Source organism: Hypanus sabinus, chromosome 4 (genome assembly GCF_030144855.1).
Source record: "Hypanus sabinus isolate sHypSab1 chromosome 4, sHypSab1.hap1, whole genome shotgun sequence".
NCBI classification, from domain to species: Eukaryota; Metazoa; Chordata; class Chondrichthyes; order Myliobatiformes; family Dasyatidae; genus Hypanus; species Hypanus sabinus.
Genome location: NC_082709.1, coordinates 12,238,302 through 12,250,621, shown reverse-complemented (window position 1 = coordinate 12,250,621; position 12,320 = coordinate 12,238,302). Strand labels below are relative to the sequence as shown.

The 12,320-nt window shown below is 38.9% G+C and overlaps 1 protein-coding gene across 11 annotated transcripts in view; it reads left to right on the top strand.

Moving 5' to 3' along the window:
- Nucleotides 1-12,320, top strand: part of scn1laa (sodium channel, voltage-gated, type I-like, alpha) — a 150,349-nt gene that overhangs the window by 66,819 nt on the left and 71,210 nt on the right. For 9 of the 11 annotated variants that reach the window (XM_059966437.1, XM_059966436.1, XM_059966435.1 and 6 more), the window contains one exon: nt 10,274-10,394. In XM_059966437.1, the coding sequence (XP_059822420.1) occupies nt 10,274-10,394 (121 nt within the window). The remainder of the gene's footprint in view (nt 1-10,273; nt 10,395-12,320) is intronic. The other 2 variants (XM_059966429.1, XM_059966431.1) reach the window with 2 other exon arrangements.

The following is a 12,320-nucleotide window of genomic DNA, read 5'->3' as shown; positions in this document are numbered from 1 at the left end:
TTGAATACATTACACAGTACTGTGCAAAAGTCTTAGGCACATACTAAGACTTTTGTACAACGCTGTACTTGTCAACATGGAGCAAGGAGTGAACTTGTAAATCTGGCGGGAGCAAAATATGTTGGGAATGGTGAGGGTGGAACACCGCGGAAGGGGTGTGGGACAGGTGGCAGAAAGGGAGTGCCACGATGGGTAGCTGGCACAGGTGCAGACACACCCAGCCCTGAGACACCAAGCAAGGTCATTTGATTCCAGACAACTGGTTTATTGATCATTACAAAATGTCTCTCTGGTAGTTCCTGCTCCCTCCCTTGTCACTTCCCCTTTTCCCAAGCAAGAATCCTCTCTCCCTGCCCCCTTCCCACTTTCTGTCCACAATAGAGACCCATATCAGAATCAGGTTTATCATCACTCACATACGTCATGAAATTTGTTTTATTTTCGTGGCCACAGTACTGTGCAAAAGTCTTGGGCACCCTAGCTAAATATATGTGCTCAGACGTTGCACAGTACTGTATCTCAATGATTCTGTTCTGATTGATGGAATCCATTAAAGTTTTGTCGCATTTGCAAAAAAAAGTTCACTGTAATGCTTTAGTTTGGTGATGGTCATACATTACATTCATATCTCCCAGGAACCTGCAGGTGACAATGTTCCCATTGATGTCCTTTGCCTTTTTTGTGGTGTGTCGGTCAGGGGTTTAGGTCAGATTGACTTGGCGATGAAATTTGTTTGTTAACCAGACTGGATCCAAAATGTGCTGCTGGTGGAAGGAATGAATGTTATGAGCAGGGGTCCCCAACCTGGGGATCCACAGACCCCTCAGTTACTGGTTATAGTTCATGGCATAAAAAAGGTTGGGGGCCTCTGGTTTAGAGTGATGGTTGGGTTGCTCATCAAGCAAATTGTCTTGTCCTGCTTAACGTTAAATTTCTTGAAAGTATTGGAGTAATCCAAAAAAATTAAAGGCCTTGGGGTATAAAGGACTATGCTATTTAACACAGCTTATTTACCCTGTCCCTAGTAGCCACAGAATTTATGTGGCTGTGCCATATTTCAGTCTACTTGACATTTAATTTTGAAATACATGTCAGTGAGCAAAAAAAGCTTATTGTTATAGTGGTATTGATATTTTTGAATATTTCCCAACTTAAAGCCAAAAATAGCACTATCCAGAACCAAAACTATATGACTTAGATAATAAGTTATGGATTTTCTTTTTAAAGTTATATTTCTTCAGAATATTTGCCACCTTTACAGTTAATATTATCTATTAATATTTGAATAATGATTTTTCTTAATTTCTTTGTATAATACAGGCAAACTGTGAATAAGAGCATAAGATATAGGAGCAGAAGTAACCCATTTGGCCCATCAAAACTGCTCTGCCATTCGATCATGGCTGATTCAATTCTTCCAGCCATCCCAACTCCCGTGCCTTTTCCGTGAAGCCTTTCATGGCCTGGCTAATCAAGAGCCTATCTATCTCTGCCTTAAATACATCCTATGACTTAGCCTCCACAGCTGCTCTTGGCAACAAATTCCACAGATTTACCACCCTCTGACTAAAGTAATTCTCCGTATCTCTATTTTAAATGGACGTCCTCCAATCCTGAAGTCGTGCCCTCTTGTCCTCGACTCCCCTACCATGGGAAATAAGTTTGCCATATCTAATCTGTTCAGGCCTTTTAACATTCGGAATGTTTCTTTGAGATCCTCCTTCATTCTCCTGAAATCCAGGGCACACAGCCCAAGAACTGCCAGATGTTCCTCATATGGTAACCCTTTCATTCCTGGAATCATTCTCATGAATCTCCTCTGAACCCTCTCCAATGACAGTATATCCTTTCTAAAATAAGGAGCAAAAATGTACACAATACACACTTGGTCTCAGAAATGCCTTAGAGAGCCTCAGCATCACATCCCTGCTCTTATATTCTATACCTTTAGAAATGAATGCCAACATTGCATTCATCTTCTGCACCACCGACTCAACCTGGAGGTTAATCTTTAGGGTATCCTGCACAAGGACTCCCTAGTCACTTTGCATCTCTGCGTTTTGAATTCTCTCTCCATCTAAATAACATTCTGCCTGTTTATTTCTTCCACCAAAGTGCATGACCATACACTTTCTAACATTGTATTCCATTTGCCACTTCTTTGTCCATTCCCAAAAACTATCTTAAGTCTCTCTGCAGGCTCCCTGTTCCCTCAACACTACCTGCTCCTCCACCTAACTTTGTATCATCGGCAAATTTAGCCACAAAGCCATTAATCCCATAGACCAAATTATTGACATACATCATAAAAAGTAATGGTCTCAACATCGACCCCTGTGGAACTCCACTGGTAACCGGCAGCCAGCCAGAATAGGATCCCTTTATTCCCACTCTCTGCTTTCTGCCGACCAGCCAATGCTCCACCCATGATAGTAACTTCTCTGTAATTCCATGGGCTCCAGTGCAGCACCTTGTCAAAGGCCTTTTGAATATCCAAGTACACCATATCTACTGTATCTCCTTTGTCTACCCTGCTTATAATTTCGGATTTTCCTTTCAGGAAACCATGCTGGCTTTGGCCTATCTTGTCATGTGCATCCAGGTACTCCGTAATCTCATCCCTAACTATTGATTCCAACAACTTCCCTAACCACTGATGTCAAGCTAACAAGTCTATAGTTTCCTATTTGCTGCCTCCCACCCTTCTTAAATAGTGCAGTAACATTTGCAATTTTCCAGTCATCCGATACAATGCAGAATCTGTCGATTCTTGAAAGATCATTGTTAATGCCTCCGCAATCTCTTCAGCTACTTCCTTCAGAACCGAAGGGTGCATTCCATCAGATCCAGGAGATTTATCCACCCTCAGACCATTAAGCTTCCTGAGCACCTTCTCAGTCGTAATTGTGACTGCACAGACTTATTGAATGTTCGGTACACTGTAGATGCCTTCCACTGTGAAGACTAATGCAAAATACACATTCAGTTCCTCTGCCATCTCTGTGCCTTGCATTGTAATATCTCCAGCATCATTTTCTATTGGTCCTACATCTACCTTCAACTCTGTTTTACCCTTTATATACTTAAAAAAGCTTTTAGTATCTTCTTTGATATTATTCGCCAGCATCCTTTCATGATTCATCTTTTCCATCCTAATGACCTTCTTAGTTTCCTTCTAAAAGTTTTTGAAAGCTTCCCTCCCAATCCTCTATCTTCCCACTAGCTTTGGTTTCATTGTATGCCCTCTCTTTTGCTTTTACTTTGGCTCTGACTTCACATGTCAGCCATGGTTGTGTCCTTCCTCCATTCAAAAATTTCTTCTTATTTGAAATATATCTGTCTTGCACTCCCTTCATTTTTTGCAGAAACTCCAGACATTTCTGCTCTGCTGTCTTTTTTGCTAGTGTCTCTTTCCAATCAAACTTGGCCAGTGCCCCTCTCATGCCATTGTAATTTCCTTTATTCCACTGAAAGCATTTTCTCCTTCTCAAATTTCAAAGTGAACTTGATCATATTGTGATCACTGTTCCCTAAGGGTTCCTTAACCTTAAGCTCTCTTATCAACTCTGGATCATTGCACATCAGCCAATCCAGCACAGCTGGATTGTGGCTCAACAACAAGCTGTTCTAAAAAGCCACCCCTTAGATATTCTACTAATTCTCTCTCTTGAGGTCCAATACAGGTCAGGTTTTCCCAATCCACTTTTATGTTAAAATCCCCAACAATTATCATGATATTGTCCTTCTGACATGCCTTTTCTATCTCCTGCTGTAATTTGTAATCCCCATCCTGGTTGCTGTTTGGAGGCCTGTATACAACTGCCATAGGGTCCTTTTATCCTTGTCATTTCTTAACTCAATACATAGAGACTCTACACCTTCCAATGCTATGTCATCCCTTTCTAATGATTTAATGTTATTTCTTATAAGCAGGGCCACACCACCTCCTCTGTCTAATAAACTGTCTTTCTGATGCACTGTATATCCTTGGACGTTCAGCTCGCGATGGCAGACATCCTTTAGCCAAGTTTCAGAGATGGCCACAACGTCATACTTGCTGATCTGTAGTTGAATTTCAAGATTGTCCATTTTATTTCTTAAGCTGCGTGCATTCAAATATAACATTTCTATTCCAATAGAGGATTTATTGCTGAACATGAAATTGTCCAGGCAGCAACAACAAAATAATGGTGGTATCCATTCATACCTTCATGGATGTTAGTAAATAACTATTTCAGAAGTGTTTTCGTAGTTATTTCTTTTGTGTTCTCCCACAAAATTATTGAATCTGATTCATGAACTACATTATAGAATATAACCTTTGAGCTACTAATATATTTCTGTGCCCCAAAAAAGTTCTGGCTATACGTGACAGATCAGGCAATAGCAAGGGAAACAGCAATAGTTCTATCATTTCATTTCTCATTGCTATCATCAGGAAGGAGGTTCAGGGGCCTGAAAGCACACTCTCGACGATTAAGGAACAACTTCTTCCCCTCTGCCATCTGCTTTCTGAATGGACATTGAACTCATGAACACTGCCTCACTACTTTTTTTCTCTTATTTACACTACTTATTTAAGTATGTATACATATACACTTACTATAATTTAGTGTTTCTTTTTATTATGTATTGCAATGTACTGCTGCTGCACAACAACACATTTCAGAGCATATGCCAGTGATATTAAACCTGATTCTGATTCAAGTTTGCCACCCTCCATCAGAATTGTACCTGCTTGGTCCTACAATCTAAATTAGAATATCTGTAGTTAATACAAAAGCACTTACGTCATTTCTGGATGCTGTAATCTTTTTCTGTTCAGTGGCTTTACCTGCACTATCTTATTTTCTACGTACTGAGGGTATAGTGAGAAAGGATTGTGGCTAGGAATGGTTAGAACAGAACAAATGGACACAATAGAATCAAATCCTGACAAAATCAAAGAGGAGGGATAAGAATGAAAGCAATACTGGAGCTACAGCAGTCAGAGAAGGGACAGAGTTGCAAAATAAATGGAACATAGAGGGAATCACATTCAAATCATGTAGCACAATTCAGAAGATGTGAGAACCAAAAACACATGGTTAGTTGAAAAATTATCAACGAAACAACATTAGTAGCTGCCCAGTATTAAACACTTCGTAGAACGAGCCCAGCAATTTACACAATATGAATTGATGAGAACAGACACAGCAAATCAGTTTTGAAAAGGCTTCTTCCAAATCAAATTGGCAGAAGATATCTGAAATCACAACAATCTCAAAGTGTGACATTTCTGAATTGTAGCAGCATTTTATTTAAAGATGAAGCAAGCTTTCGGAATAGATTATTGAATAGTTTGTGATCAGATGCAGTCTAATGTGATGTAACTCTTGTGGAATGTTTTTATTGATTTTGTTTAATATTCTATCCAGAATTCAATGTGATTCATGTGATTATTGAGACCAGTCAAGAAAAGTAAGAAAGTGGGTATTATCTTTAACTGAGTTTTAAGTTGTGCAGTGCATGCTCAGCTTATATTTTAGAATGGATTTTGATGAATACTGCAGCCTTGTGGAAGAAAAAAGCACTATATGTAGTTGAAATTGAGCGGAATGCAAGTTGTGATTACATAGCATTATTTAATTTTAACTTTGCTAATGTTAACAGTATACACAGGGGGATAAAGTAGGAGTCTCTGGTACTTCAGATGATTCTGCTTTTTATGCCTTGTCATCTTGCCTTGTTCCTTCACTTGCCATAAACTGAACAAGGATTGTAGTATAAGTGAGTCTTGAGAGCAGAAGTTATACTATCTAATGAAACAAATCGGGTAAAAGCAGTGTAGACATTACACAAGTTTCCACTCTATGTTAGAAGATGGAAAATGTTTGGCTCATTCATGGTGTGGCATAACAAGTTATTGGGTATAAATTAGCCAATAGATGACTATATACATGAAAATTCTATGTTGCTGTATTTTACTGATATTTTATATGGGTTTGTTGACTCATAGTGCAAGAGCTGAGCATGAAGCTGTGGAGTCATTGGCGGAGTGACTCTCATTATGTAACTGTGATCTTGTGTGTGGCTGTTTATAATATGACACTGTATAAAGCTGTCTTGTTTGGCTGTATTCATAAGTATTCATGGTTAAATGACAATTAAACTTGAATTGAATTAATTAATTTAGTTAGTTATGATAACAAAATGTGAAATTAGAAGTAACAGAAATATTTTAACTGTGTAAAGAAATAAGACAAATCTTGTGCTTTTGCGACCAAAGTAGTTCAACATACTATGTGCAGTGTACAATGTATAAATCCTTTAAACTTTTAGTGGAAGATCATCTTTAAAAATTCTGTTTCAATTATACTAATTTATGAGGAAAGAAAACTTGTAATTTTTTTCCTTTTCCTTGGCTGGCTAAATAATGTAGAGTCATATGTAGTAAAATCCAAGATTTGAAGCGACTTAAAATCTGTGTTGACTTCAAGTCTGCTGGTTTAATCTGAGAGCTATAATGAACTCAGCATATTTAGAATGTAGCAACTTTAAAGACACATTTTGTATTTTCTTTTCCAGCCTTAGTATTAATCATTTCTTTATTAATGATTATTGTAAAGTGCACAGGTATCTTTCCCTCTGCCACTTATCCAGCCTAATCTATTTGGTTATTATTACAGCTCTATTCCAGAAGCAGACCTGTTTTCATTAAGAAGAGAATTGTAAGACCAATTTGTTGTACCTGAAAGATAATTGCTGCTCATTGCTATGAAAGTTTAAAAAACATTGCTAAAGGTTATTAATTCTTGTTATCTAACTAAATAACATTTGATTTACTTTAATCTTTATTTCCTTCTGATGGTCCTGCGTTTTAGACATCAGATGACTTTAAGTTCAGCATTAGCTTCTTGGCATTTTCAATTGACTCTGCAAACAGTGAGTGTTGTTTCAACTCACCCACTGTGTGCAGTTTGCAACAGATCTGATTTGTAACAGATTTGGTGTCCTGTATTTATGTACAATGATATAGAAAGTCTATATATCAATAAATTCTAAATAATATTATATGAAACATCTCTGCAAAAATTGAATTACACAGAAAGAAATCCTACTATTATGGCCATTCAGCATTGAGACATGGGCAGCTGAACCAAATCTTCCACAAAGCTGGCATAGGATTTGTAAATTGGTTATTTTTGCAAAAACTAAAGATCAAATTACAGTGAAAGAAACAGAATGCCCATATGCTATCTGGCTAGTGCCAACTTAAACTGCATATTTTGCACTTTAAATGCAGGCAACAAAAAGATCAGAAACATTTGATCTTGGACAGAAAGTAGAACTGCAATGTTTTTGGCACATGGAGCTTCAGATTACCCATATACAGTAGAACCTGATGGAATGATGCATGCGGTGCTGGTAATCTAAAGACATTGTGGTTCCGTGAGTTTTTTGCAGCAACGTGCGCGTGTTAAAACGTGTCCTCATCTTAAGTCAAAAGAAGAAAGTATATTTAAAGCAGTGGTTCAGTTGAGTTATTATGCAGGAGTCAGTAACAACTTTACAAGTCATTTCTGAACAACTGCTTATTTTGAACATCATATAATTTCAATTCCTCTTATGAAGATTAAAGACAAACTTATAGCAAAAATGCATGGTTGAGTTTACAGCTATAATCAAAGAGAATAATTCAAAATTTTCAGAAAATTGTAAAAATGATTGCAGTATGCTGTTTGTTTTTAAATAGATTAGCATATACACATGGACCACTTTTTATATATATAAAGAAAATGCCAAATGGATTTACTTGTACAACATTCTTTGAAATTTGAGAAATCTTCAATGATTCAAAGATTCCATTTAATATCAGAGAATATATACAGTATACAGCCTGAAATTCCTAGTTCACAGACATCCACGAAATAGAAGAAAAACCCGAAAGAATGAATGAAATGAAAACGTTAGAACCTTAAGCCCCCCTCTTGCCTCCCGCGTACAAACAGTAGCATGAGCATCAACCCTCAACCACCTGATGCAAAAGGCATTAGCATACCCCCCCCCCACCACCACCACCACCACCACCCATTATGCAAGGAATAGCAAAACCGCCAAAGAAACCATGATCTAAAGTCTATCAAAGACCACGGTGCATCCCAGCAGTTCGACAAGCCACAGGCTCCCTCTCATTCCAACTAGGGAGAGAGGGTGTGGTTCCTGTCGCAGCAAGAGGGAGTCCAGAAACTCACTGTTTCAGTGTTACAACCTGAATTCATTTGTAAATTCAGCCAGTTTTACGTGTAGTGTGTCACAGCAAGTACAAATAGAATTTTAACATAGAAAATAACCCTTAGGTTAAAATATACTTGAGTGACTAGATTTAAGGGTGTTAACATTTTAACATAATGTGCAGGGGTACGTAAAAAAATCACTAAATTATTTTAAATAGGCTAATTCAAAAATCCCAATGTCATTCCTTCTTCTTTTGCCCATTACACACTGACGCTCAGGGCAGCAATGAAAGTCCTCCATCTCTGGCAGCAGTCACGGCTTCCTTCATCGTATCAGTAGCTTCCTCTCGGTTTGCTGTTAGTCATGCAAGTCCCAGGTAGAGACACAGATTTAGAAGGATTCTTCATTGCTGTTTCTGTTACAGTTTTGTTTTACCACCCAGGGGTGTTCACCCTGAGCTGAACCCCTGAACCTGGAGGACCTGTGGACCACTCTGAGTTTGGCCTCTACCCTTTGACCTGTTTGGCAAGGGTGACCCTACCAAGAGCCAAAGCGCAAAGCCCTGACTCCAGCCAACATTACTGTCTGGGTAACTGAGACACGCAAGCCTCCAAACCATGACAAGGTTGTGGTCCTCTTGGAAGAGGTGCTGTCCGGGAGAGTACAGCTGTAATTCACAAACACTTCATTCCCAGTACTTAGCGCTCAAATCTCACCAGCCTCATGTACTCCAATGATTTGCAAGTTAAGTGAATGAAGTTTTATATTTTTTTTCTATTTTGTTCAAATTAAAACACCCTATTTCAGCAGGGTTCGCTTACGTAAACACATTCAGATTGCTTTCAGCCATAGTACTGTGGAACACTACATCCTCAAGATGTCCTCTCATGTTGGTTTTGAAGCTCAGATGCAATTTGGCATAATAATAGTGGTAAATGAAAAAATAAGAGGACATCATTATTACAGATGACAAGTGTTGATAGCTTAGTCGAAAAAGTTGCAATGATAATCAAAATTACTTGTTGCAAATTGGAAATTCCTGCTGGATAGAAATGGAGGGTGAAATCTGCACATGGGTCAAATTTGTCTTATCTGGCTTATTTGGAGGGACTTAAAATTTCTAGAGCAAAGTTGTAAAAAACCGTATCCATGTCCATTTTGAGATCAAAATAGCAGCATTGTCCTTCCTTAAGCTTTAATTTTACAGAACATTTTTTGTTGTACTGGCTCCCATTTTGAAATTTTTGAGGAAACATAGATTTTATTTGACATGATTAAGTAGCAATCTTCCATGTATTTGCCTGCTTACATCATCTTTTTTGTTCAGTTTGTCAGAGCAGTCATGAATGCTGTAAGAGATAAATGTGTGCAAAATATCTTTTATTCCACAGTACACAACTGGAATGCCAGCTACTAATTCTCATATTTCAGAGTGGTACCCAGGTTTGTTCAGACATTTGTTTTGTCATTAAATAAATTGAAACAGAATTGAAATGGAAGTAAGTTTCCTATATCATGGAGATGTGAGACTCCTGACAGATAAGTGCACTTTGTGTAAAATTGCCGAACAGGTGTGTGTACCACTTTGATTCATGAAAACTGCTGCCTTAGCTCATCCATCTTAGTAGCAAGCAAAACCGTGTCACAATGATCCTAAAGCTAATCTACTGATCTTCCTTCCTGGTGCTCAGAAAATGCAGAAGCTTGGAGTCCTTTACACACTGAATGGTAAAGTGTATTTTCATGTCACTGAAGATTACACCTGGATTGTCAGATTAAATGCATATTTTTCATAAATAATTCATGCTGCCTTCAAAATTGCTATAAATGTTCTTTTGGATTTAATGACTATGATATGTCTATCAATTTCTATTATGCATATTCCCACAAGCAATTTCATTGTGTTAAAAGCTTTTATATAAGTCATTTCAACTTAATTGCAATATAATAATTGAAGAGTCAGCAACTTCCAACCTATGGAGGCAATCACCAGTTTGGCAGCTGGATACTTGTGACATATCACAATAAGTAACATGAATTTGGGTTTCCTTGACAGAAATTGGCTGAAAGCAGCTCATCTGAAGGGAGCACAGTTGACATCAGTCCTCCTGGACAGGGGGAACAGCCAGAAGAAACACCAGAGGAATCCATGGAGCCTGAAGCATGCTTTACTGAAGGTATGATATTGATAATGTCAAAGATTATTTTAATGCCTGGATGATAGGGTGGAGCTAAGTCTCTATCAAAGGAGGTGTACAGCGCCCCTTGCCTCTGCTGGCCTGCAGGTCAACATTGGGCAAGGTGTAGTACCTGCTTAGTCCCTCAACCAGGGTCACATGAAGCCTTGGAAGCAGGTGGTGGATGGTTTTATGAGCAGCTGGTGCACATCACGACTCCTGGTTATGTGACCACTGACGCCAGGCAGACAACCTCTGAAGAGAATTGATCATGGCTGAGATAGCTCATTTTGTAAAGGCACTGCCCAGAAGAAGGCAATGGAAACCACTTCTGTAGTAAAATTTGCCAAGGACAATCATAACCATGAAGCCATGTTCACCCACATCATACAACATGGCATGTAATGATGTTGCTGTTTTAATGCCTAAGTATATAAAGCGGATATTTACATTCTTTATATTTAAGATAACATAGAAATAGGTATGTGTTCACTTCCTCATGTAAATGTGACTACTGTTGGCTGTTCTGCTGCTGAGAATATAATCAAGTGTATTTGTCCCAATGATCTGGACATTTATTCTGCTTTTTAAGATTCAAGATTATTTCATGTCATTTCCAGTACACAGATGCAAACAGGAGCAAAATAATTGTTACTCCAGTTCTGATGCAGCACAAAAAAACAAATAAGGCAAAGAATATGCTAAAAAAACAATATATGTAATTACTTAAGGAAGCTTACATACAGTACGTAGATTGATTGTATGTCCATAAAGTGACGCTAGGCACAGTTGTGTCTGTACATAAGGTAACTGATAGGAAATGGTAAAGTAGTGGTGGTTGGGGGTGTGTGGAGGGCTGGGTCAGTGGGCGAAGGTGGATGCTACGTAGCCTCTTCCTTGTTGGAAGTGGGACAGACAGTCCATAAGCAGGTTGGTGGAATCCTTCAAGATGTTACTGGCACTTTTCTGTATATATATCCTTGATGGTGGGTGGGCTCGTGCTGGTAATGTGTCAGGCAGTTTTGACTGCACATTTTACTGCCTTCTTGTCCTCCGCAGTGCATTTCTGTACCATGCAATGAATGACTATTTCGTGGTGGCTTTCACAGTGGAGGACACATCTAACATGCCAATGAGGGATATTACTAACAGGTAGAAAGTAGAGAGCTGGGATACATGGGCATTTCTCTGGCAATCAGTGGTGAGCAGTGTGTCGCAGGGGTCGGTGCTGGGTCCACAACTGTTCACAATATACATTAATGATCTGGAAGAGGGGACTGAGTGTAGTGAATCTAAGTTTGCTGATTATAATGAATTGAGTGGAAAAGCAATTTGTGCAGAGGAGATGGAGAGAGTGCAGAGAGATATAGATAGGTTAAGTGAGTAGGCAAGGGTCTGGCAGATGGAGTACAATGTTGGTAAATGTGAGGTCATCCACTTTGGAGGGAAAAATTGAATATCAGATTATTATTTAATTGGTAAAAGATTGCAGCATGCTGCTGTGCAGAGGAACTTGGAGTGCTTGTGGATGAATTACAAAAGATTGGTTTCCAGGTGTAGCAGGCTATGGAATGTTGGCCTTCTTGCTAGAGGGATTGAATTTATGAGGAAGGAGGTTATGCTGGAACTGTACAGGGTACTGGTGAGGCCACAACTGGAGTACTGCGTGCAGTTCTGGTCTCCTGACTTGAAGGATATACTGGCTTTGGAGATAGGGCAGAGGAAGTTCACCAGGTTGATTCCAGAGATGAGGGGGTTAGTCTGTGAGGAGAGATTGAGTCGCCTGGGACTGTACTTGCTGGAATTCAGAAGGATGACAGGAGATCTTATAGAAACATACAGAATTATGAAAGCGATAGATCAGATAGAGGTAGGAAAGTTGTTTCCTCTGGTAGGTGAGACCAGGGAAACATAGCTTCAAAATTC